Below are 27985 nucleotides of genomic sequence, written 5' to 3' on the forward strand. Positions count from 1 at the left end.
ATTACACAGAATATATAAGGGATCCCAGACAACAGAGATTTGCTATATGTTATTCAAATTATTTCTGTATTTATCTAAACAAGTTTTTTTGTATCAAACCATTGAAAATTCATTGATATCCTCATACGCAAATATAATCAAAATATGTAATAGCCATCTGTTACAAAAACATTTCTATAATAACAATAAAAAACTGTTTCGTAGCAAACAAATGAAAATCAATTGACTGAAGCTTCCTTCTTCCTTATACGCAAATTTAACAAACGATATGTAATTTGTCAGGGTATATGTAAACAGGTGTATCATTATAACCAGCAACAGGAGATTACAAGACTAGATTGTCTGAATCAGCTGATTTGGGAACAAAATTAAAGGTAAGTAAAAACAAGTATTATATTGCTTTTTTTTAATCTAACTGAATTTATAAGTTGAAGTTGAAGAGCATTTGAGGACCAAAAATTCAAAAACGTTGTGCCAAATACGGCTAAGGTAATCTTTTCCTGGGATAAGAAAATCTTCCGTTTTTCGATACAATCAATGTTTTGTAACAGGAAATTTATAAAAATGACCATATAATTGATATGCATGTCAACACCAAAGTGCTGACTACTGGGCTTGTGATACCTTCGGAGACGAAACGTCCATCAGCAGTGGCATCGACCCATCATATTCTTTATTGTCAACACTTTATTCATAGATAATTTCTTGCATTAATTGATATATTTCGTTATTAATATGATTCACTCTGATTTTATTTTTGTTGTCTCTTTTTATAAAGCATTTTCATTACACATGAATTAATTCATTTCTTTACGTATTTCGACCTTAGTCAATGGTGTTTGTTCCTACTTTTTTTTTTAAATATTTATCAGATTTTCGGACGCCTCCGGTTGTATCCATGTAGTGCTAATACATATTTTGTCCACTTACTCCTACTTTACTTTTCATAATTTTATAACATTTAGTTTAAAAACAAATTTTCAAACCCTTATAAACTCCCTGTTATATTTTAATAGTTTCTGAAAGAAAAAAGGTGCAAATATTAAATAAAGAGTTAAGAGAGTTGTACCCCACCCCTGTTTTCAATTGCACATATCCCAAAAAGAAGGGCACATATCTTTCATTAATTTCTGTTCTTTAAGTTCCATTATTCATAGATGATCAACTTACAACAGTCCTTTAAAGGCATGTTTAGAAGCAAACGTTCTTCAGAGTCAATGATCATAATATGTTCTTATTTTCTTTACAGTAAAACATGATAATTGTGTTTTAATATAAAGAGTCTATCGTGAGTGATATCGCAATCGGCAATCCTCAGGAAACTCCGCTAATCACATAATCGGCAGAGTTGTGACGAAAGATACCGAGCAAACGATCAATTTTGTAAATTTCTTTCTTTTATTATGACTCAACGTAAAATTACCCAGCTTGCAAATGTAGAATAAAGACAAAATATATTTACAAAAAGGTTTTAAAAAAGTTCTTTTGGCAAGCTAGTTAAAATTGCAGAAAATCAAACAAATTTTTCCTACACACGTTTTTTCAATTGTGTTTCAGCATTTCTTTTCATCACTTACGTTAATGATAAATTATCATGTTTGATAACACAAATTTATCAACGTTCTTCAACCGAAAGTAAGTTTGAAATGTAGTTTCGTGCAGTATTCACGAGATCAAAGTTTTCAATGTGGATCGTGTTTCTAAAATATTTCATCAAAATTTTTGGATTCGTAGACACTTTTTTTTTGTCTATTCATGGTTATTTTTTTCTGTGGCGTTGTTAGTCTGTTTTGACTTATGAATTTGAGTATCGTTTTGATATCTTCTCCGAGAGGGATATTCAAACTGATAAGTGGAAAATAAACTGACAGCACTTTTGCTAAAAAAGAAAAAAATGAACAGACAAACGCTAGTACTTTAACACAATATGAAAAGGAAGGACTGAGCAACACAAACTAAGGGTGGTCTCAGATGCTCTAGAAGGGTAAGCAAATTCTGTTCTAATGGGCGTAGCAACACAAACCAGGGGTGGTCTCAGATGCTCTGGAAGGGTAAGCACATTCTGTTCTATAGGACTGAGCAACACAAACCAGGGGTGGTCTCCGATGCTCTAGAAGGGTAAGCACATTCAGTTCTTAAGGACGTAGCAACACAAACCAGGGGTGGTCTCAGATGCTCTAGAAGGGTAAGCACATTCTGTTTCAAAGGACGTAGCAACACAAACCAGGGGTGGTCTCAGATGCTCTAGAAGGGTAAGCACATTGTGTTCTAAAGGACTATCATACATAGATTCTGCTATACTTCATGTCTGTGACCGGATCATCGATGTTTCTACAAATTCAATTACAAAAAAGACTATCAAAACGTTTAAATATTCTGTTTTTCTTAATTGCATACTTAAGGGAAAACCCGCTGACTGTTGAAGCATGATGACTTGGTAATGCCCAAATACAGAATTGATTTGAGTTTAGTCCAAACATGAGTTTTCGGTGTGATAAAGAATTGACCTTCATCGGATATATAAGTTGGGTTTCCTAAAAGTAATGTTTTGTTTAAAAAAAAGATTGAGTTATATCACTGAGATAGTATACGTTAACGGGTGAATATTTCTGGTAATAATTGATCCAAAAAAGTATGATTCAAACTCAACAAATGTAGGAAGCAGTATTTTCATATTAAGAACTGAGTGAAAGCCCATGTTGTTGTAAAAGATTAATCAATGTTTCATTGTTGTCATGATTTAAACAAACATTAGTTAATTTATGTTCTGTTAAAGTTAGACATTCTAAAGAACCTATGGTTCCGACCTCCATATTTGAAATTGGAATAAGTATGATTTTGACATTTTGTAAGGAAATGTACAGTATCAAATATTTTGAAGGGTATATTCATTTAAATGTATAATCATTACTTTTCCCGCTATGACCCGTTATACTGTATATTTCTCTAGAATATTTGAAAAATTAATTTTGACATTTTTCATTCCCTTCATTTTTTTCTATTTTAGTACAATTCGAAATAGCATCATCACTAATTTTGAAACCATGATGTACAATGTGATAGTGGTGTTCATCCTCTGCTTTCTAAAAGACACGTATGCCCAGCAATGTACACAACCACCAGTGCCAATGTGTACTTGCTTCTTACGTACCAACCTATTTTGTTCTGAGAAAAATTTAACACAAGTACCGAGTAATATTCCTGCAACAACAACATCAATGTAAGTTTTGACCTAACGTGATATCTTTTATCATTGTCTATTTAAGATTTTCTATTTTGATCGATTATAATTTGAACAAATCGATTAGATGATATTACGTTTAAATTGCCAGAGCCGCGTTCAATATCGTAGCTGCTACGTAGTGCTACGTAGATTTTGACTATTGAACGTGTAGCTATAGACTAGCTGCTATATAGATATAAATAGCAGCAACGTAGCCGCTACGTTATTGAACTCAACCCTGGTGATGGTTCCGCAATATTTAAATTCCTTATGATCTTGAGTATGCTTAAACAAGATGCGATAAATTTTAATTAAATATTCCAAGTATTAAATAAACTCATCATAAATACCAGGATTGAAGTTAAGTATTTGTACCAGGCGCGCGTTTCGTCGACAATAGACTCATTAGTGTCGCTCGAATTAGAGAAGTTTAAAAGGCCAAATAAAATACGAAGTTAAAGAGAATTGAGGACCAAAAAAATCCTATTAGTGGTGTTGTGCTGGTATGTAATATTCAATCTTTTAAAAAACCCGTAAATCTGCAAAAAAGAGAGAGTTCAGTCTTCTTTCGGATATCATAACTTCGAATCTGAAGCTCTTTGATATCAAAAAGTAGGATTATTAGCTTTTAAATATCACGCTTTAGAATCAGTAGCCTTTTGATTATAAGAATGTAGAACCCTAAACGTTTTACTATTATCATTTTAATCAATGTAACATAGATATCAGGCATACAAAATGTGTACTTTTGCCTTCAAAAGACTCATCAGAGACGCTCAAATAAAAACAAATTAAGAATGCCAAAATAAGGTATAACGTTAACGAGCAATGAATATCACGATGTTGAATTGTATGAATTGAATTTCATGATGAAAAGCAAAAAGCCTTGAATGTCATGATGTGGATCTATAATTTTAAATCGTGAAGTAAAATTTTCTGGATAGAATTATTTAGAATTGTACACTATTTGGTATTATAATAACTAATCATAGGCTTTTGAATACAGTGATTAAATAAACTCTTTAAAAAGATGATGTAGAATATTATCCTTTTGCATTTAAACAATATAGAATCTTCTATATCATGATTACGATTAGAAAGACACATAGAGAACGTTACCATTTCTAATAGTTCAAACTGTACAATCACTCTAGGGTTATATTTGTGTACGGATGTTACAAATAAATAACTATCTGATTAATTTCGGACATTTCACCTTCCTGCTAAAATATCATTTCCTCATGTCATTTTTGAAAATTCAAATACACTGGTGATACTCTGATAAAATTCAGAGTACATATTTATTCAGCAAACCATTTAGAATCAAAAGAGGGACGGAAGATACCAAAGGGACAGTCAAACTCATAGATCGAAAATAAACTGACAACGCCATGGCTAAAACAGAAATAAATAAACAGACAAGTAACAGCACACAAGGCACAACATATAAAACTAAAGAATATGCAACACGAACCCCACCAAAAACTGGGTGTGATCTCAGATGCCCCAAAATGTGGCACCCGTAGTGTTGCTCAGGTTATTTCCAATCTGGTAAACAATCTAATTCGAATAGCATGCTGGGCATACATATTTTACCGTAATATCAAACTGAAATATAACAACGAATAATTAAATATCTATCTAAAAAATTATAAATCAGGTCAGTGGAAAACATCGGAATAACAAAAAGTATTCATAGAGTAAGGAGAAGGGAATCCGGACTTAATTAAGTAGGTCTAGGTAAACAGAACATATTCTATTTGGTTATTTTCATGATATTGTCACGATGGGATATCATTTAGATATTATCGGAAATTTGTTCACATTTACCTTTGATGTGTACTCGCTGATAATGTAAGTATCAGTGAAGATCAGTTAACTGGTTGTGATAAAAAAAAATATTGGGTCTGTCTGCATTAGACATGCGCGAGTACATTGCCTAAGAAACTATTTCCTCTTTGTATTTTCAAAATCGCGGGCAATTTTTTTTTCGAAGAAGAGTTTTAAGGTGAATAATTTTTGCTTTTGTTTCGAACAATTAGTTATATTTTTTTAACAATTTTTTCTAACTGCAAATGTACGAAATGTCAATTAAACTTTATAAATGTCCATAATCCGCAGTAGTATTGATACATGTATCTTACCCTACTCTTCCGAGCTGTTCCAATGTTTCTTGTTTGATACATGTATCTTACCCTACTCTTCCGAGCTGTTCCAATGTGTCTTATTTTTCTGTTTCTTGTGAAGAATTTGTCAACCTGTTTAGTCACCATTAACTGTTGAAATTCATATTTCTAAGAATATAATTTAGTGATAATTTGTTACCCCAATCGAACCATTTTGAAGACTATTCAGAATGGAAAATTAACAGTGAAAGGCTTATTGGCAACAACATACGACTTCTTTCTAAAAACTATTAATTACAGGCGTCAATAGGGCTTTCAACGTTTTAATGGTCCAGGTTTACAAATAAATGAGATGACATAGACAATCACGAAAATGTAAAAGTAAATAAACCAAAGTTAACTTACAAGAATAAGCTTTAAGATTATCTACAGAATCGCTACCCCACCTTAAAGAATAAGTGTCTGCTTACAGTGCTTTCCTCAGATAAATGCGTCTAAAGAACAAATAAATAAAGGCAACATAAGTATACCGGTGTTTAAAAGTCATCAATCGATTCAGAAAGAACAATCCGGGTTACAATGAACGCCAGCGAATAACGACAAGATAAATATTGGCCCATGTTCATGCTCAAAGAAAGAATCCCAAAGCTCTAATTGCGTGCTTATCGTTTTTTGCTGTTTCTCAATAATTGTTTTTCGTTTATTGTTTTGTATAGTCTTCTTCTTGTGTGTCATTGCAACACACTCCCATGTAAGATAAAGGGTTGGCGCTTTCAAACATGTTTTACCCCATCAGATTATGTGTGTGCCTGTCTAATGTCAGGAGTCTGTAAAAAAAAAATCAAAAAAAATCAGTCATTTATTATATGTCACAAACAACCCTTACAAGAAGTTAACATTGTTTCAGCTGACGGTTATCTCGTTGTTGTTAAAATGTAGGTTGGCCAATCCTTAGTTTTCAACAGAACCTGTGAATTTCCGAACATTTCGAATAATGACAAAACCTTTGACTTAGGAATTTTTAGTATGTCACCGATCTTCCAATGATAATACCCATTCTGTATATTCATATGTTTTATACACCATTGAGAGTTCGTGACCTTTTGTTTAATTCAGGATTATTTAATTGTACAAACATGCCAAAAAACAACACACTTCAAATAACGTAAGAACATATAATGATAAATGCTAAAGACGAATACATCAATTCCCAATGAAGTGGATGACGAAAGGAAAGACTACTTAAAACTGAATTATTAATAATAATGTAAACACTATCGTGATAAAATGCACGTCTTTGTAGTTTTTCGATTACTGTGTCTTTTTTTGGTATTTAATTAAGGCATACACATTACTATTAATTTATATAAAAAAAATAGCTGGTTGTATAATTGCACTTCGATTTTTAGATTCCTTAGCTACAATCAAATTAATTCTCTAGATGCTACATCATTTTCTGGATTAACATCGGTTCATACCATGTAAGTACATTAGAACTTGAAATCACATTTGATTGATATCATGATAATATATTACCTGATATCAAGACTAACATACAATATATTCAATTTATGTGTTCATTCCGACGTCCTTTTGTATCATTTCTCCATGTCTGAAGGACAAAGTAAAAGAGCGATTTTCTGATTTTATTTGTTTTGATATAAACGTTAAATTGTGCGCTGATATCGTTATGAGAAAGTTATTATGTAATACCTTAATGTATGTAATACACATGATCAACCTTGTATGTTAGCATACTATAAGAGGGATTTCAAATGGTAATTATAATCATTATATGATTTTTAACTCATCAGCTAATTTTTATTAATTATTACTTTTCACACATTAAAACTTCTAACAAAACCGGTAAACATTTTCTTTTAACATGGATGTTGTAAATTATAGCCTGTTATAAACTGTATTGATTTTTAGATAATTTGAATGATAATTGCAGTAGATGTTTAGTCATTTAATTTTTGAGTCAATTCATAACAAGAATTATGAAGTAAATATCTAAATTTCGAATATGTATTTAATAGAACATTGCAATGTTAGTGCTCTCATACGAACGTTTATTGTATGATTTTTATGAATCTGTATTAAAAGTGTATATAACATATATGATTTTTGTGGGGCCTTTATAGCTTGCTGTTCGATGTGAGCCTAGGATCCGTGTTAAAGACCGTACCTTGCCCTATAATAGTTTACTTTTATGAAATTGTGACTTGGATTGAGAGCTGTCTCATTGGAACTCATACCAAATCTTCCTGTATCTAATAACCATGTACCCGAAGATTGCCGACCAACTATTTGTGCTGGATTTATAAACCTTGAAAATAGAAATATTTGGTTTAATTCTCAGAGAACCTGTGTCTTAAACATTTCGAATAAAACCTTTGACTTATATATCATTCAAATAATGTCCATAACTTTTGACTTAGGAATATTTAGTATGTCAACTATCTTTCAATTATTAAACACTGTCTGTAACAATTCTATTAAAATGTTATTTTTCTCCATTGAGAGTTCATGACCTGTTGTATTCTTCAAGGTTATTTAATTTATTAAAAATACCAGACAACAACACACTTCAAATGACGGTATAAAATTAAAAACAATAGAACATTTGATGAGCAACGCTTAAGACGAATAAATCTATCATCAGTGACGTGAACGGCGAAGGAAAAGGCTACTTTAAACTTGATTAATTAATAAAAATGTAAACACTATCGTTACCTATTGCACGGCTTTGTAGTTGTTTTTATATAGATGTTTTTTTAGTATTAAATCAAGCCATAAATATTCCTATTCATTGATAAAATAGCTGCTTTTCAGAGACCTTAAACACAATCAACTTAATTCCCTAGATGCTACAACATTTTCTGGACTAACATCGCTTAACAAATTGTAAGTACATAAGAACTTGAAATCATATTTGATTAATATCATGATAATATATAACCTGGTATTTAGGGTAAATTAAATGTATTCAATATTTGTGTCCATTCCAACTTCCTTTTGAATCGTATCCGGATGCTGAAGGACATAGTAAGTGACCAATTTTCAGATTTTAAACAGTTTGATATGAATGTTTCTTTAATTCATAGCCGCTTATCGTTTTCCTCACATGCTGATTATTTTTATTTAATCAACGTATGGTTCGTTTAATCTCAGATTTTTATTGGTTAAAGTTCGATTATGATGTCTTGCTGCCTCTGAATTTTCTATTTCACGAAAAAAGCAACCATGTCTGATGACGTCGAATAAATAAACTCATCATAGATACCAGGATTAAATTTTGTATTTACGCAAGACGCGCGTTTCGTCTACAAAAGAGTTATCAGTGACGCTCGAATCCCAAAAGGTTTAAAAGGCCAAATAAAGTACGAAGTTGAAGAGCATTGAGGACCTAAATTCTTAAAACTTTTGCCAAATACAGCTAAGGTAATCTATTCCGGATGTAAAAAAGGCCTTAGTATTTCAAAATTCCAAAGTTTGGTAAACAGTTAATTTATTAATATGACCATATCAATGATAATTCATGTCAGCACTTTACTACTTGGCTGGTGATACCGTCGGGGAATTAAAACTCCATCAACACATCTTTTTTTCTGATCAATTGAGAAGAATGAATAACTGTATACTGCATAAAAATCATTGGAGAAAATGATTCCACCACCAAATCTCGTGTAATACGATATTTATCCACTCTTGACAGTTAAAAAAATATTCAAAACGCGTTTTAAATTAAAGAATTTAATTGTCTCGAGTGGATAAATATCGTATCACACTCGATGCAGGGATAAAATGGTTATTTAATTATGCGCTGATATCGTTATATGAACGTGCTGTTGTTATTTCTTAATGTCGGGATACACATGATCAACCTTGTATGTATGTGTATAAAAAGGGGATTTCAAATGGTGAACATAATAATTTTTTTCTAACTTATCAGCTGATTTTTATGTATGATTACTTTTCACACATTTTAACTTCTTACAAACCCGTTAAACATTCTTTTATGTCACCTTGACGGAGGTTGGGTGACATATTGTTATTGTTCAATCCTTTTAAGGAACCTTCAACGGAGTTGGGGTGACATACTGTTATTTTACGGTTCTCTTTTTTTCTTATTATGGCACCCTGACGTGGGTCGAGTGACGTTTGTTATTATGGCACCCTCAACGGAGTTGGGTGACATTTTGTTATTCTACGTTTCTTTTTTTTATCTATGTCACCCTGGCGGAGGTCGGTTGACAGGGTGGAGGTCGGGTGACATATTGTTATTTTTCCATTCTTTTTATGGCACCCTCAACGGAGTTGGGGTGACATATTGTTATTGTTCGTTTCTTTTTGTCTTATTATTATTATGTCACCCGATCGACAATGTCGGGTAACATATTGCTTTTCCTCTGTTTCTTTTTTTTTATTATATCACCCGATCGACAATGTCGGGTGACATATTGCTTTTCCTCTGTTTCTTTACTATTATTATGTCACCCGATCGACAATGTCGGGTGACATATTGCTTTTCCTCTGTTTCTTTGTTATTATTATTATTCTTCCAACTATTTTGTCCGCCACTTTTCTCGGAGCCAATGGAACCAATCTTAATGATAGTTAAGTATAATAGGGAACACAAAATTCCGGGTTGCAGTAGGGTCTAAGACCATAAAAAATGGCTGCCGTTTCCATGGAAACGGAACAATTGTGAAAAATTCCACTTTTTGGTTTTTGTGAATAATTTGGAGATGCTTAAACTCAGAATCATTATGTTTTGATACAATGGAGGTGCCACCCATATACTGGTTTTGGATGATTTTGGCAATCATTGGAACTACTATGTTGCCATGGAAACTACACCAAAAATTTCAAAAATATGAAAATGCTCCAAATTTTTTGAAACTTTAGCATAACGATGAGCAACTTTGGTAGATGTGGAATTTGGCGTTGGAATTTCCAAAATGTCTGCCGTTTCCATGGAAACAATGCAAAAAGGTCAAAATGCTCCAAAAACTTCCGGGATTGGTAAATAGCTTTGGTATGCTTGAACTTAAAATCCTCAAATTTTAATGGAATATAGTTGTCCACTATATCCAGGTTTTGAATGATTTTGACAATCATTGGAACTACTTTGTTACCATGGATACAGGATCAAATATTTCAAAAATTTCAAAATGCTCCAAAATTAATGAAACTTCATATGATTGTTGACTGTCAAGACTGCATGAGACTTTTGAAGTTGGAATTTCCAAAATGGCCACCGTTGCCATGGAAACTGCAAAAATGTCAAATATTTTCGAAATGCTCCAAACTTAATGAAACTTAATATTATTGTTAGCTGGCATGTATAGATGAGATTTTTTACTTTGGAATTTTCAAAATGGCTGCCGTTGCCATGGAAACAGCAGAAATATGAAACTTTTTACAACGGTCTAAATGTACTGAAAATTTATAGAAAGAGATATCGCAATTCATAGATCTGCATTCACTGTTAAATTGTTTTCAAATGGCTGCCGCTTAGTGGCAAATGGGGAAGGGTGACATCCGCTATTGCTTGCAATGGCAATTCTAGTTATGTCACCCGATCGACAAAGTCGGGTGACATATTGCTTTTCCTCTATTATTATTATTTTTCTTCCACCTAATTTTGTCCGGCAGTTTTCTCAGAGCCAAAGGAACCAATCTGAATGATAGTGCACTATAACAAGGAACCCTGACTTTCCAGTTGCAGTGCAACTTTGGAACTAAAAAATGGCTGCCATCACCATGGAAACGAAAAAATGGTGAAAAAATATAATTTTGGTGTTAGGTGAATTGTTTGAGAATGCTTAACCTTAAAATCTTTAGATTTTAATACAATGTAGATGCCCACTATATACTGCTTTGGGATGATTTTGGCAATCATTGGAACTGCTATGTTGCCATGGATACTACACCAAAAATTTCCAAAATATGGAAATGCTCCAAATTTTATAAAACTTCACAGTAACGATGAGCAACATTGTAAGATGTGGAATTAGGCGTTGGAATTTTGAAAATGTCTGCCGTTACCATGGAAACAATGCAAAACAGTCCAAAAACCTTAAAGTGGCAATAACTTTCTTAATATGGTAGGTCAAATGGATCGAAACTTTGATGATATGGTCCCTCCCATGTACCAATGTGGTATATGCCATTAAATTTTGGGAATGGTCTCTGTTGCCATAGGAACCATCACAAATGTCAAAAATTTTAAAAATTTCAAAATGCTCCAAATTTGATGAAACTTGATAGGATTGTAGACTGGCAAGTCTGGATGAGACTTTTGAAGTTGGAATTTCCAATTTGGCCACCGTTGCCATGGAAACTGCAAAAATGTCAAATATTTTCAAAATGCTCCAAACTTAATGAAACTTAATATTATTGTAAACTGGCATGTATAAATGAGACTTTTGACTTTCGAATTTTCAAAATGGCTGCCGTTGCCATGGAAACAGCAGAAATGTGAAACTTTTGACAATGCTCTTATTGTACTGAAAATTTACAGAAAGATATATTGCAATTCTTAGATCTGCATTCACTGTTAAGTTGTTTTGAAATGGCTACCACCTAGTGGCAATGGGGGGAAGGGTGACATCCGCTATTGCTTGCAATGGCAATTCTATTTATTATTATTCTTCCACCTAATTTTGTCCGGCAGTTTTTTCGGAGCCAATGGAACCAATCTTAATAATAGTTGTCTATAATAAGGAACACAAAATTTCGGGTTTCAGTAGGTTTTAAGACCATAAAAAATTGCTGCCGTTACCATGGAAACGGAACCATTGTGAAAAATTCCAGTTTTTGGTTTTAATGAATTATTTGGAGTTGCTTTAACTTAGAATCATTATATTTTGATACAATGTAAGTGCCGGGCATATACTGGTTTTGGATGATTTTGGCAATCATTGGAACTATCATGTTGCCATGGAAACTACACCAAAAATTTCCAAAATATCAAAATGCTCCAAATTAAATAAAACTCCACAGGAACGATGAGCAACATTGGTAGATGTGCAATTTGGCGTTGGAATTTCCAAAATGTCTGCCGTTACCATGGAAACAAGTCAAAAATGGTCAAAATGCTCCATAAACCATACAGTGGCATTTCCTTTTTTAAAATGGTAGGTAAAATCCTTTAAAACTTTGATGGTTTGTTCCCTCCCATGTACCAATGGGGTATCTGCCATTAGAAATTTGGAATGGTATCTGTTACCATAGAAACCAGCCAAAATGTCAAAAATTTCAAAAATTTCAAAATACTCCAAAATTGATGAAACTTAATATATTTGTTGACTGTTAAGTCTGCATGAGACTTTTGAAGTTGGAATTTTCAAAATGGCCACCGTTGCCATGGAAACTGCAGAAATGTCAAATATTTTCAAAATGCTTCAAACTTAATGAAACTTAATATTATTGTTAACTGGCATGTAAAGATGAGACTTTTCACTTCTGAATTTTCAAAATGGCTGCCGTTGCCATGGAAACAGAAGAAATGTAAAACTTTTGACAATGCTCAAAATGTACTGAAAATTTACAGAGAGATGAATTGCCATGCATATATGTGCATTCACTGTCTACATGCTTTTTAAATGCATGCCACTTAGTGGCAATGGGGGGAAGGGTGACATCCGCTATTGCTTGCAATGGCAAATCTAGTTATATTATTCTTCCACACTTTTTTGTCCATACTATTTCTCAGAATTGGCTTGAACAATATTGATGGAACTATACCATAATGTAGACCACCACATTAAATAGTGCATTGGAGTATGGCACCATCAAGATGGCTGCCGTTGCCATTGAAACGAAACAAATGTGAAAAAATCCAGTTTTTTTGTTTTCTCGAACTGTTTGGATAGACTTGAACTTAGAAACATTATATTTTAATACAATGTAGGTGCCCACTATATACAGGTATTGGATGATTTTGACACTCATTGGAACTACTATGTTGCCATGGAAACAACACCAAAAATTTCAAAAATATCAAAATGCTCAAAACTTAATGAAACTTCAGTCACGATGAGCAACATTGGAAGATGTGGAATTTGGCGTTGGAATTTTCAAAATATCTGTTGTTACCATGGAAACAATGCAAAAAGTGAATACCTAAAAAAATCGAATATTAATTTTGATAGTACATTGCAATGTTAAGACTCCCGTACAAACGTTCATTGTTAAGAATCTGTATTAAAGGTATATAAAACATGTATAACCAATGTACCCGAGGAATGCTGATCAACTTTTTTTATGTTCCATGGGAATAGATATATTTGGGTAAAAATACTGATAGCAAACTCAGATCTAAATTTCTTGTAAGATATTTAAACGGTACTGACTGCATACGTATCTCACATTACCAATTTTTTTGTAGAGTTTTATCCTTCAACAGAATTTCTAGTATAGATGCTGATTTTTTTTCTGTTCTTCGGACTGTGAAAAGTTTGTAAGTATTTTATCACAACATGCAGATATGGAATAGATATATTCAAAATGCTAATCTTTTCGATTGACAAATGTACATTGAAGAGAAATTTATCATTTTACATAGTTCCAATTATACGTCCGTGCTAGGGGTACGTTTTAATACGCATTTTTTTTCATTATGTTACAGATGAATAACTAGCTGATTAATTTACTTGCTAGATAAACGTGTTGTGTCAGATAAAGTTATCGCCGTTAAACATGTTAAACCCCTAGTTTTTGGTGGGGTTCGTGTTGTTTATTCTTTAGTTTTCTATGTTGTGTCGTGTGTACTATTGTTTTTCTGTTTGTCTTTTTTATTTTTAGCCATGGCGTTGTCAGTTTGTTTTAGATTTATGAGTTTGACTGTCCCTTTGGTATCTTTCGTCCCTCTTTTAAACCCCGCTATTTTTTACATGTGCTTGTTTAAAGTCATGATCCTGTAATTCAGCCATTTGTTGCTGTATATCATATTTTATTTTTCGTTCATTGATATAAACTTTTTTTACACAATCAAATAACTTAATATTTTCATTTCATATATTAGATGATTCTCAGCTTAGCGAAAAACGTATTGCTAGACAAAAGAGAGAATGCTATAATAATTATTAAGTCTTTCCACTTTTCTGTGGAAAGACTTATTGTTTTTGTTCTGATTATTATTATTATTAAGTCTTTTCACTTTTCTGAGGAAAGACTTATTGTTTTTGTTCTGATTATTAGGTCTTTCCACTTTTCTGTGGAAAGACCTATTGTATTTGTTCTGATTATTATTAGGTCTTTCCACTTTTCTGTGGAAAGACCTATTGTATTTGTTCTGATTATTAAGTCTTTCCACTTTTCTGTGGAAAGACTTATTGTTTTTGTTCTGATTATTATTATTAGGTCTTTCAACTTTTCTTTGGAAAGACCTATTGTTTTTCTTCTGATTATTTTTTTTTTCTTCCGCCTAATTTTGTTCTTGCGATAAATATTTGTTTCGCAATATGTCGCTTAGATATTTGGTATATGATATCGAACAGTTTATGCGCCTTTGGAATTTATCCTGCGTAACCAAATAAATTTCTTTGTAGGAGTTATACCCCCAAACACTGTTTTCCTTGTGTCCACATCTCCCCCGTAACCGTAAAAGAAAGCGACAAATTTATTTTATAAAATTGCTCTTTATATGCTTCGCATGATTTGTTCCATTTTGACCAAAGCGATATGAACCCTCCATATGAGAGTTCTTTCCCCTTATGCATTGATATAAATGAAATGAATTTCTATCTTGTAAACAATAAGTGAAAGAGACCTAGGATCTTTTAATTTGAGATCCTTTGCTAAAAAAAATGAAAATAAGGTCAAGGTCTTTCCACCGGTAAAGATCTATTTTGATATAAAAATATTAAAAATCAGTCTAAAATGTCACTTCCTATGGCTTTATGATGTATAAATATGAATTTAAAGCAAAGGTCAAAATCTAGAACGTCCTATTAACCAATGACCTTGAGCTCATTTTCAAGGTCACAAACCAAGGACCTCAAATCAAAAGATGCAAGGTCTTATAATATGTATGGATAATGAGTTATATCACTTTATGCATAATTCTAAATATAAGATGGGCGAAAACTCCCATTTATTGTTTATGCACCCTTTCAACCAAAATTTATAAGTTACGACATGTCGTAACTAACAATTTAGTAAAAATAACATGTCGATATGTTATACGGTTTTTGAAGAAAAGTGAAAATAAGCCAAAATTAAAATTTATAATATGACCTTGACCTTTGACCTTGACCTAATTTTCATTTTTTTGGACCAAGGACCTTAAATCAAAAGACCCTAGGTCTCTATTACCTATGGTTTACCAGTTAGAAATGCATATTACTAATATCAAATGCAAAAGGGGGAATAACTCTCATATGGAGTGTTCATATCGCTTCGGTTTAAATATGACAAATCATGCCAAGGATATAACGAGCAATTTTATAAAATAAATTTGTCGCATTTTTCTACGGTTACAGAGGAGATGCACTCTAATGATAAACAGTGACAGGGGAGATAACTCTTACAAAGAAAATGGTTCGCCTTAGCAGGGTAAAATTATTTTTTTTTCCGCCAAATTTTGTTCTTGCGATTAATGTTTGTTTCGCAATATGTCGCTTAGATATTTATCATATGGTATCGTATAGTTTATGCGCTTTTAAATTTCACCCTGCTAAGGCGAACCATTTTCTTTGTAAGAGTTATCTCCCTATTCACTGTTTACCATCAGAGTGCATCTCCTTCGTAACTAAAAAAGATATCGACAAAATTCTTTTTACAAATTGTTTGTTACAACCTCAGGAAATTTTGGCTAATTTGGATCGAAGCGATTGAATAAAATTTTATAGGAGTTATCTACCTTTACGGAATAAATTTGTCGGCATGTTTTTTTAACTCATAAACCGTTAACCGTATAACCCTGGAATGTTTTTATTTGAGTCCCCTGGGTCCTAACTTAGAAAATGTTGACTTTTCCTTTTATTGATATTTTCTCCAACACCTTTAAAGATATGCATAAAAAAAGAAGTGCAAAATGTTTGCTTAATTGTAATTAAGTAGATTTGTAACATTTGGTCTGAAACAATCTAACGGCATCTTATAGGAGTTAGTGCCCCTGAAATGTGTAATTATCATGTTTATTGATGTTTACTTCAACTTGATTCATTATATAGCCATATGACCTTTACCTAAATGTTAAGTGACATATGACCTTGTTGCAAAATATCAACCGGAAGTGACCTGGGAAAAACCGGAAGTAGCCATTTTTGCACATTTTTCATAAAAAAAATCCATATATTTTGTCATATAGATAAATAAACTGATTACTGAAGACTAAAAATGACTCCCAACAAACCGGAAGTTGCCAATTATCTCCCATTCTACATACAAAAGTATATAGAAACTATATATTTTTTGAATCAGTGTGAAAGAAGCTATCCTGAAAGACCGGAAGTGCCATTCATTTCACCGGAAGTAGCATATTATCTCCCTTATTTAACTCAAAATTATAATTTAACCATTATTTATCGCATCAGTATGAAGAAACTATCTTCTTATCAAAATTTCTTTGATGTGGAAAGACTTTCAATTGTTCTCTGAACAATTGGTTTTTAATTATTATTATTATTTTTTTTTCCGCCAAATTTTGTTCTTGCGATAAATGTTTGTTTCGCAATATGTCGCTTAGATATTTCTCAAATGGTATCGTATATTCACTGTTTATCATCAGAGTGCATATCCTTCGTAACAAAAAAAGATATCGACAAAATTCTTTTTACATATTGTTCGTTACATCCTCAGGAATTTTTGGCTAATTTGGATCGAAGCGATTCGATGAAATTTTATAGGAGTTATCTACCTTTACGGAATTAATTTGTCGGTATGTTTTTTTAACTCATAAACCGTTAATCATATATACCTGGAATGTTTTTATTTGAGTCCCATGGGTTCTAAATTGGAAAATTAGGTCAAGGTCAAAGGTCAAGGTCAAGTTCTCAATTGTGACTTTTGCTTGTTTTTGCATTTTCTCTGACACTTTGAAAGATACATATAAAAGAACAAGTGCAAAATGTCTGCTTTATTTTTATGAAGATATGCTACACTATGTCTGATACAATTAAATGGCATCTTATAGGAGTTGGTGTCCCTGAAATGTCGTGATATGAGGTTATTTGATTAAAACTTCAACTAAGTTCATTATAAAGGCATTTGACCTTGTACAAAAGGTAAGGTGACAAATGACCTTGAAAAATGACAACCGGAAGTGACCTTGAGAAAACCGGAAGTAACTTTTTTTGCAATGTTTTCATATAAAATTACTTAGAATGCATATATTTTGTCATATAGATACATGAACTGATAACTGAAGACTAAAAATGACATCCAACAAACCGGAAGTGTCCAATTATCTCCCATTCTACATACAAACGTATATATGGAAATACTTTTAATTTTTCTGAAATTGTTTCTTGAGAAGATTTTATATCAATGACAAAAAATTTAGAACTAGCACATAGAAAACAAAAGTGTTCGTGAAACACAATAAATGAATATTCGAAAATAATAATGGTCCATAGTACGATTTAGCTATAGCGTTGTCCGTTTATTTTCGATTTATGAGTTTGAATGTCCCTCTGGTATCGGGTTGACGCTTTCAGACATGTTTTACACAACCAGATTATGGATGTGTCTGTCCAATATCTGTAATTCAGTCAATTCTTGGTTTATTTTCAGCAGAACCTTTGTCTTAAACGTTTCTAATATTGTCTATAACTTTTGACTTGGTTTTTTTAGCTTGTCAACAATCTTTCAATGATAATACCAATTTTCTGTAAGAATTCTATTAAACTATTAGTTTACTCTATTGAGAGTTCAAGACCTGTTGTATCATTCAAGATTATATAATTTTTCAAAAATGCAAGACGACAACACACTTCAAATAACGGTATAACAGGTGATGAGCAACGCTTAAGACGAATATTTTTTTTAGTTTTAAATTAAGCCATAAATATTGCTATTTAGTGATAAAAAAAATATTGGCTTTTAGAATTGTACCTCGATTTTCAGATTTCTTGGAAACAATAAAATTAATTCCATCGACGCTACATCATTTTCTGGACAATCATCACTTAAAATATTGTAAGTATATTTTAACTTGAAATCATATTTGATTGATATCATGATAATATATTACCTGGTATTAAGGCTAAAATAAAATGTATAAAATATACGTGTTCATTCCAACGTCATTTTTTATCATTTATCGATGTCTGACTGACATAGTAAAAGGCCGATTTTCTGATTTTATTCATTTTGATATGAACATTTAAATATGCGCTGATATCGTTATGTGAAACTAATGTACCTGGTGAGTGCCGACCAACTCTATGTGCAGGATTTATGAGCCTTTAAAATAGAAATATTCGGGTCGGAATACTGATAGCAAATGCAGATTTAAATTTCTTGTAAGATATATATACGGCACTGACTGCATGCATAAGTTACATTTCAGTTTGTTTTTTTGCAGAAATTTACGCTACAACTAATCTAGTTATTTTTACATTGATGTTGTGAATTATAGCCTGTTATTTACTGCATTGCTTTTGAGTTAATTTGATTGATATTTGCTGTAGATATTTAGTCATTTAATTTGTGCATCAACCTTTAATAATTTATACAAAAATTATAAAGTGAATATCTAAAAAAATCGAATATTAATTTTGATAGAACATTGCAATGTTAAGGCGCTCCCGTACAAACGTTGATTGTTATGAATCTGTATTAAAGGTATATAAAACATGTATAACCAATGTACCCGTGGAATGCCGACCAACTTTTTGTGCAGGATTTATGTACCATAGGAATAGATATATTTGGGTTAAAATACTAATATCAAACTCAGATCTAAATTTCTTGTAAGATATTTAAACGGTACTGACTGCATACGTAACTCACATTACCGATTTTTTGTAGAGATTTATCCTTCAACGAAATTCCAAGTATAAATGAAGATTTTTTTTCCAATTTTCCGATGTTGACCAGTTTGTAAGTATTTTATCACAGCATGCAAATATGGAATATATGTTTTTTTAAATGCTAACCTTTTCGATTGACAAATATAACCAGAAGAGAAATTTATCATTCTAAATATTCCCAATTGTACCTCCATGCTAGGGTATGTTTTGGTACGCATTTTATTCATCATGTTACAATTGAATATCTATCTGATTAATTTACTAGCTAGTTGTACATCTTGTATGTGTTGTGCATTAGCACGACTGTCCCAGGTTAGGGGATAGCTAGTGCCTTCAAACTGTTTAAACCCCACTACGTTTTGTATTTGCTTGTCTAAAGTCATGAGCCTGTTGTATATCATATTTGTTTTTCGTTTGATATATAACTTTTTTTTTTACATATTCAAATAATTTAATATATTCTCACTTCATATCTTAGGTGATTTTAATTTATTGAGGGGAAAAACGTATTGCTAGACAAAAGAGTGAATGCTATTATTTTTCTAAAACTATTTCTTAGATACATTTTATAACAACTACAAAAAATTAAGAACAGGCACATAGAAAAAAAAAGTGTTCGTTAAACACAAAACATGGATATCCGTATGTCATAGCGGTCCATAGTACGATTTTAAATACGATGTTGATCAACACGATTGTTATTTTAGATGTTTATATTTTTGTGTTCGGAAAGGTTTTCCACTATAAATGATCTCATATATTGTTCCTATATTTAGCGATAAATAAACACAAACTTCAAATGTTTGTTTCTTTGAATTAATTCAACGTAGACGAACTGTTTCTTTCTTTTTTCTTTCAAAATTTTTCTGCCTTGAATCGTACGGATATCATTACGAGTTGTTTGACTGTTATGGAATATCCGTTTCACAGATGATAGAGAATATGTTCTTAATTTCGTTACGATAATTCCGTCCACCTTTCACGAATGTAACCTACTGAATAAGACTTGTTACCGGGTATGTACTAACATAAAACAATACAACGACTGCCATATGTGAAGCAGAATCTGCTTTCCCTTCAAAGACACCGGATATCATCCCCAGTTTTTGATGGAGTTCATGTTGCTTAGTCTTTATTTTTCTATGTTGTGGTTTGTGTTATATAGTTTATATATTGTCTATTTCTTTTTTTAATGAATGGCTATTATTTATTTTGAATTTATTGAACCATAAAACTAATTTTTTACTCTTCACATTGAATAATCCGCGAAGCAGATTATGTAAAATGTGAAGAGTCAAAAATTAGTTTTATGGTTCAATAAAATCAAAATAAATTATTGCCATTCATTATAAATAAATTTTCATAAAAAATAAGGCTCAAAGAACTTTTTATATTATTTATATTAACAATAACAACGTACACACATGTTGGCGTATGAATACACAACGTCAGAGTGGGCGTGTCGCCATAAAAATTGACAACATTGAAAATAAAACTAATAATTTTAACCAATCAGAAGACAGTAAATACACCAAATTTATTTATTTAGCCATGGCGTTGTCCGTTTATTTTAGATTTATGAGTTTGAATATCCCTCTGGTATTTTATGCCCCTCTCGTGAAGACTATTTAGAATGGAAAATTAACAATAAGATGCCAATTTGCAATAACATACGGTTTCTTTTTATAAACTAAATGTTCTACAAACTATTGCATGTTTAAAATCAGAATTTATGCAGCTCATAAGTGTATTCCCTACTGCATATGTCATTGAAAGTCCGAGTTGTTTCTTAAATAATTATAGATTATCGTTGATCGTCTCAACGAGATTGATTTTATCGCTTGAGTCGGTACGGCGAAAGTGAGAGAAAAAATCGAGTTGAGATGTCCATTGATAATCTGTTTATCGCTATTTTACCTATGACGACGTTGTTATTTTAATGTTAATTTCATTAACAACGGCACGTCCTCCCGAAGTTTCTAGCAATAATTTTTATATCACTTGACTCCGTTGATAAAGAAAATTATCAGACAGTAAGATCAAAGGGAAAAAAGCGACAAAAAGAAATATCGTTCTGAAAAGAAAAAAAAATGAACCTAGGTACTATATACGTTGAATATAATTTTCATGTACGAGCTATTGTCAACTTCATCAAAAACGACTAAACCAAAATACTGACGGGCAGAGATGTGCTTACGTTTGTTTGGAGCTATATCAGTCGGATTGATAATGAAATTAGTTTTCAGGAAATTTAGTATATAAGCGCTCCTTGGGCGTGCGTTTAGACTCCATGACAAGGGCTAATATTTTTCGTGTAAATGAATTTGACTTTCAAATTTTTCAGATATATAATAGATAACAATCTAACCACCTTTAATCCAATTACTAATAATAGTTTTGGAATACTGAATGAATTGTAAGTATTTTATTTTCTTATAGAAAATTATTCAAATGAAGATTATTATAAAGTTTCGGACAATTTGCATTTCTTAAGATTAAGCAAAATATTTACCTTGTGGAGACCTCTTGAGGTCTATCTTGGTTTGACTTAATAATTTATCAGGACTACAACGTTTGCATTAGGTTTTGGGCTTTCAAATGTTTTTGACTCGAGCATCACTAAAAAAAACCAAAAATCTAAAGGGACAACAACTGTCGAAACGCGCATCAGATGCAATGCCATATGGTCCGTGCATGCTATTATGTAATTGATTGCGTAGTAAGTGTTACATGACAACATGACAGCAAAGCATAGTTTCAATGTACTTATTGATACATGTTGATAGAGTTTCAGATAGTATTTGATGTATGACAGATGTTATGACAGATAAAACATACGTGAGTGTACCCAAGAAAAAATCTAGCTGTCTGATTCTCTTCCTTATGAAATTGAACTTTAAACAATAATAATCGGCGACACACCATTTATTTTCATTCGCGTAATGACATTATCAATATGCTGATTCTCAAGAACTGAAAAAAGCTTCTGAAAATCAAATATCGGTCATTCTATGGAATAAATTCTTACAAAACCTTCGATATTTTCATTCTTCACACCACCATACGATTTGAAATAATGAAAATCTTTCTGGAATCATAGCCCGCACGGTTTTATTACATACGCTTCACAGTTATAGTTTTTGGATATAACAAGTCATATGTTTTCTAAATTGAGTTTTAAATTAAAATGTGCCACACTATGGTACGAGTGATAAGTATGATGGAAGTGCACTGTAACAACATATTTGCTGCATTTGGAGATTAAGTTAGCATGTTTTTTTGAATTTCAACTGTCCTCCTCTCCTGGTTGAACTGCATTTTGAACTTTTGGCTGAAAAACTGTTTTGTGAGCAGCAAACCTCTAACAAGTGAACCATGTTGTGTCAACTGAGAGATGCAAATTGAATAGGCATGCGGCGATGTTACTCCGAAGTCATAGTGCTGAAGGATGTTCGGTTGTCATGTTTTGGATTTTTTTCTGCAGATTTTCGGAATCCTCTGGTTTTATCTATTTGAATGCCTTAAAAACAGTTACATGTATAATGATTAGCCATCTGTAAAAGTCTTATGAAATTTTGATTATTTTTTAATAGTTTTTGAGAACCTAAACTTGTCAATGATAAAGCTATGAAAAGTCAAGAGAGGCCAAAATTTAAATAGCTCATATCTCGAAAATAAGCACATTGACCTCTATATTATTTTGCTCTTTTGATTCCTTTTTAATCCCCTATCAATATATAAACTAGTGTTTTGAAACTCTCTTAAATCCGCTCTTTTATCGAACAGTGTTGTTCCACACGACCTCGTTGTCAATTTCTAGATTTAAGGCAAGCTTTGAGTCATCTGTATCTGATGTATCCTTATTCAAGTTAGTATGTCTCCAGATAACGTAGTGACTTAAATTAATTAGCAATACTATGGCAGAGTAACACATTTTTGCAGGTCTCTACGTGTCATAATGACACATGTACACCTTTACACATTAATATGACAAAGTGGCACACATGTTCATGTCTTCATATAACAGTGATATGTTTCTTTCGAACACGAGGTATTTAAGTAGAAATATCTTGCAGTATATATGGCAAATTAATTAGTTAATTTTTAAAGAAACTAAGTGTTGTCAAAAACAGTTGTTCAGTTTTACCAATATTATATTAAGCTCAGTTGATGTTTAATTTAAGAGGTTTGAGGGGGAACCCATTCGTCTGCTGTACAATGAAAGAATTCGTAGATTGGACCAAAACAGTATCATGGGAATTCTTTGACGGATCGTGTACTGATTTCAATGAAAGTACACCGATCCTAAGTTTCAATACATCAACATGTATTGTTCCAGGTTTGTAGCATACTGTTTGTCCTATTAAGGTGGTACATAACACTACAAGGTGATATTTCTGTAAAATTCAGCAGAACGTTTTAATTACGATCTATTCATTTGCTATTGGTCAGGAAATATTAAGCCTATAAATGATCAAAATTGCTGTTTGTCCAACAAAACTTTTCCAACAAAGTGCATAAAGTGTGTGGTTCAAGTTTTTTGAAATTTTATATTTTTGTCATATGGTCAAAGTAAACATGGTAAACATTTTGTCAAAATTTAATGATAATTAAACGAGCCAAATTAATTTTGGTGAAGGTGTTTGGTACCACCTTAAAGACGTTTGTATATACATAAAACTATCATTACTTCATTAATTATTATTATAAACACCATCATTATTATTTTATGATCATTATTGATGTAATTATTATTTTAACTATTTTTAGTATCATTTAGCAGTTCTTGTTTTGTGGTGTTTTTTTTTTTATTGTTCTTATAGTCTTTTTGGAATGCTACATAATTTAAAAAACCGCCAATTATTGTACCTGTCTTTTCAAAATTATATTATTAAGTACGTTCATATCATATTATACTGATAAACTGGCAATAATCCTCATAGTTTACATTTTTTTATCGAATGCATCACTTAAAGTTAAATTTACTAAACATGTGTTGTCTTTTTCATTGATTACACCAGATAAGATAAAAATCAGTGCAAGTGCATAATGATCATAGAACTTTTTTAGGAATCAAAAATGATTGATGATTGATAATTGGATATAACATGTCTCTATTTGCAATGTTGATGGTTTATACATACTATGAATTAAAAAATACAACTTTCATTTCCTATAGTTGATGGTCGATGGAGCGCGTGGAATAACTCCACATGTTCTGTGACCTGTGGAGTAGGCATTGTGTCTAGTAGCAGAACATGTGACAGTCCCCTTCCATCTCAAGGTGGAAAGCAATGTACTGGTGAAGCAAATATCACGACATCCTGTAACTTAGTAGACTGTCCAAGTATGTGCAATTTCAATTCTGTGTTTTAAATTCTTACCATTATTCGTCTTTTCTTAATAGATTTTAGATTTTTGAAGTTTTGTGCATTACTGTCCTCTCAGACAAACTATAAATCATTGTAATCAGTAGTCTATTCAAAGCAGTAGTCCATTCTAAGCAGTAGTCGTATATTGGAACAGTTGAAATTAATCACCTGTCTAATAAGAATATACATAGTTATTAAGGGGGTAGACCTTGGTTCAGGGAGATAACTCTTTAAATCAGTTAAGCGTTTGTAAAAGTCAAGTTCATCAATGTTTTTTAAGCATTTACCTGAAACAGATTAAAAATAATCTATGTAACCTAGAAGCTTAGAATATGTTTTTGAACATGGTTGACACAAACGTACTGATGATTTTAAGAGTTATTTCCCTTAACCTAGGTCTACCTCCTTAAAGTGAGCTTTTATATAAAACATAAACCGTGAGTCACTGTACAATCTTTTGAGGAATTCAATTGTAAACAATTACAGTTGACACATGTTTCAATTTGAACTATACAAATACAAATTTCATTTCTATAGTTGATGGTGGATGGAGCGCCTGGACTAACTCAACATGTTCTTTGACCTGTGGAGTAGGCATTGTATCTAGTAGCAGAACATGTGATAGTCCACTGCCATCTGCTGGAGGAAAGCAATGTATTGGTGAAGCAAATATCACGACATCCTGTAACTTAGTAGACTGTCCAAGTAAGGGCAATTACAATTCTGTGTATTGAATTCCCACCTTTATTTCTCTTTCCTTTATATATTTAAGAATATTACATTCTCTATATATAGCTATAAGGTAACAATAAACCATTCCGAGCAGTATTCATATATATATATACATGATATATATAGATTCTAACATTGATACCTGTGGTTTTTTGGATTTATCCAATCGAGATAGTTAAAATATCAATTTTAAAGTCAGAGCCTCGGCGAGGACTTTAACATTTATAATTTAACAATCGAGATTGGAAAATCCGATAATCCACGAGTAACTATGTAAGAATCTGTTTCTCTAATAGTTAAACAATTAATTTTCTTTTTGTTAAACGATAATCCCCTTCGATTGCCTTTCACATTCCACAAAGTTGTCAATTTCATTAACGCCTGTGAGCATATTTTGATTCTTACAGTTGTCTAAAAAAAGTCATGACCCTTAAATATGACCTACCGAATTAGACTATTTACCGGATTTGTTATCACATAAGCAACACGACGGGTGCCGCATGTGGAGCAGGATCTGCTTACCCTTCCGGAGCACCTGATATCACCCCTAGTTTTTTGGTGGGGTTCGTGTTGTTTATTCTTTAGTTTTCTATGTTGTGTCGTGTGTGCTGTTGTTTTTGTTTTTTTTTCATTTTTAGCCATGTTGTTGTCAGTTTGTTTTAGATTTATGAGTTTGACTGTCCATTTGGTATCTTTCGTCCCTCTTTTAAAATCATCCAATGAGACTTTGTGATCCTTTGAGATCACCGGCAACCAAACGTTGATGAATTTTGTTTATACAATAATGGGTTCGGAAAGGGATAAATTTCCATAGAATTAGAGAAATATATATTCACCTAATAAAATTTAAAAAGTTAGTGAGATGATTGATTTTAGAAATAAAAAGATTTTAAGTTCCTGGCAAATCTGTGAAAGAATCGAATCATAAAATATTGATATTGACTCAGTTTGTACTAAACAATTATTGATGTTTCTTGATTTTCATATACAACATAAGAAATGTAATAAACATTAGAAGATAAACTCAGTTCCTAGCTACGCGTTTATTTATTTTATTTTATTTATTTTTTATTTATTTATTCATTTTATTATATTTATACTGGTGTTTGTAAAATAATATTCACCTATGCTATATTTTCTTTCCAGGACAGTGCAGACGTTCAAGAAAAAGGTAACGCAGGACATTTGGCAAACAGTTTGGCAATAAATGAGGTAAATAGTTTTTTCCCAAAAACTAAGACTTTTTAAAATAAGTGATTGAATGTATAAGTCAGGATTTTTTTGAAAAAAACAGATAGCAAAATATACCATGCTTCCTCTTATCAAAATGAAGGTTGAACGGGCATTGTTTTAGATGAATACTTATATGCATCTAGTAAATATATAGTTCGATGAGTGTATTCACTTACAAAAGATTATCTAAAAAACATACAACTTTAAAGTAAATGCTTTCTTAGTAGTCTGGTCATCAACGTTTGTAGATGTTTTATAGATAACAGTCAATATAACATACAAACAGGCATACATTGTTCTGACCATTCGGATAATCATTGCAATCAAATTTTTTTTGCTTAAACAAAAGTAGAAAATGGAGAACACAAATAACTTATTTAATATTTGTTGCTGTATAATTGTTAGAAGGTGAATTAAATAATTATGGTATTCTTTACTTTCTTTCAGGTGGAAAACGAATTGGAAATGAACCAAAACGGAAAAAACGATATATATACTCATCAACATATTGGAAAGATTACAAATAACGGCTCTTTGACAGGCAACAGATGATAACAATATCTTTTCTCAAAATTGTGAAAATTCATTTATTGCATTCATCTGAAATTTTACAAAAGATGTTTTTGATTTATTTTCTTCGATTCGAAATATATACCTTTCGTAGCTTGATCCATATGACTTTTTATATGCAGTCTTCTTGATTTTTAATGGTGTCCAAATATACAGCTTTTATAGATTAATTTACTTGAGCCCGAACATAAAATGTTTGTAGCATTTAAAAAAAAAAAAATTTAAATAAAAAGTCATAAAGTCTTAATGAATTATTTTGAGTCGAGCCCAAACATACTGTCTATATGAATAATTTTCAGTCGATTTACATTCATGTACTGCTGAACTTCTGGTTTAATTTTGTAGCATAAATAGAAGAAATTACGTTATACCGCTTTGCCCATTTTCATACATTTGAAAACAATATTTATGGCATTATTTCGGGACATTTACTGGGATTATGAATTGGTAACTGGTAGCATTTATATATTTTATATCATTTGATGATAATTTTGGAAATATCAGTTGGGTTACTGGTAGCATTTGTATTTGTTAAATCATTCATCATTTTTTGTGGGAATAACCATACTCTTTAATTATTTGATAACTTACCGTAGGGTTGTGATTTGTATCATTTTTAACGTTAAAATCATTGGATGATAATTTGTTGAAGAGAAAATCGTTGAGGGTAATTTGTAGCATCATTTGAATCATATCTTATTATATGTGTGACTTTTTGTATAAATAAATGTGGGAAAACTA

General features: G+C 31.7%; 1 protein-coding gene across 3 annotated transcripts; it reads left to right on the top strand.

Moving 5' to 3' along the window:
- The first annotated feature begins 205 nt into the window (after positions 1 to 205).
- Positions 206 to 27985, top strand: LOC139498023 (slit homolog 2 protein-like). 3 transcript variants are annotated; one of them, XM_071286316.1, is made up of 13 exons: positions 206 to 374; positions 3008 to 3220; positions 6759 to 6830; positions 8185 to 8256; positions 13748 to 13819; positions 18430 to 18501; positions 19336 to 19407; positions 21682 to 21753; positions 23522 to 23676; positions 24517 to 24684; positions 25247 to 25414; positions 26588 to 26653; positions 27122 to 27985. In XM_071286316.1, exons 2-12 carry the CDS (start codon positions 3045 to 3047, stop codon positions 26614 to 26616), a joined length of 1128 nt encoding a protein of 375 aa, XP_071142417.1. In that variant the 5' UTR covers positions 206 to 374; positions 3008 to 3044; the 3' UTR covers positions 26617 to 26653; positions 27122 to 27985. The 3 variants fall into 3 exon arrangements, with proteins under 3 accessions (XP_071142417.1, XP_071142419.1, XP_071142418.1); XM_071286318.1 differs by lacking the exon at positions 8185 to 8256 and having other exon boundaries at positions 262 to 374; XM_071286317.1 differs by lacking the exon at positions 6759 to 6830 and having other exon boundaries at positions 262 to 374.

This window comes from Mytilus edulis, chromosome 12 (genome assembly GCF_963676685.1).
Source record: "Mytilus edulis chromosome 12, xbMytEdul2.2, whole genome shotgun sequence".
Taxonomy (NCBI): domain Eukaryota; kingdom Metazoa; phylum Mollusca; class Bivalvia; order Mytilida; family Mytilidae; genus Mytilus; species Mytilus edulis.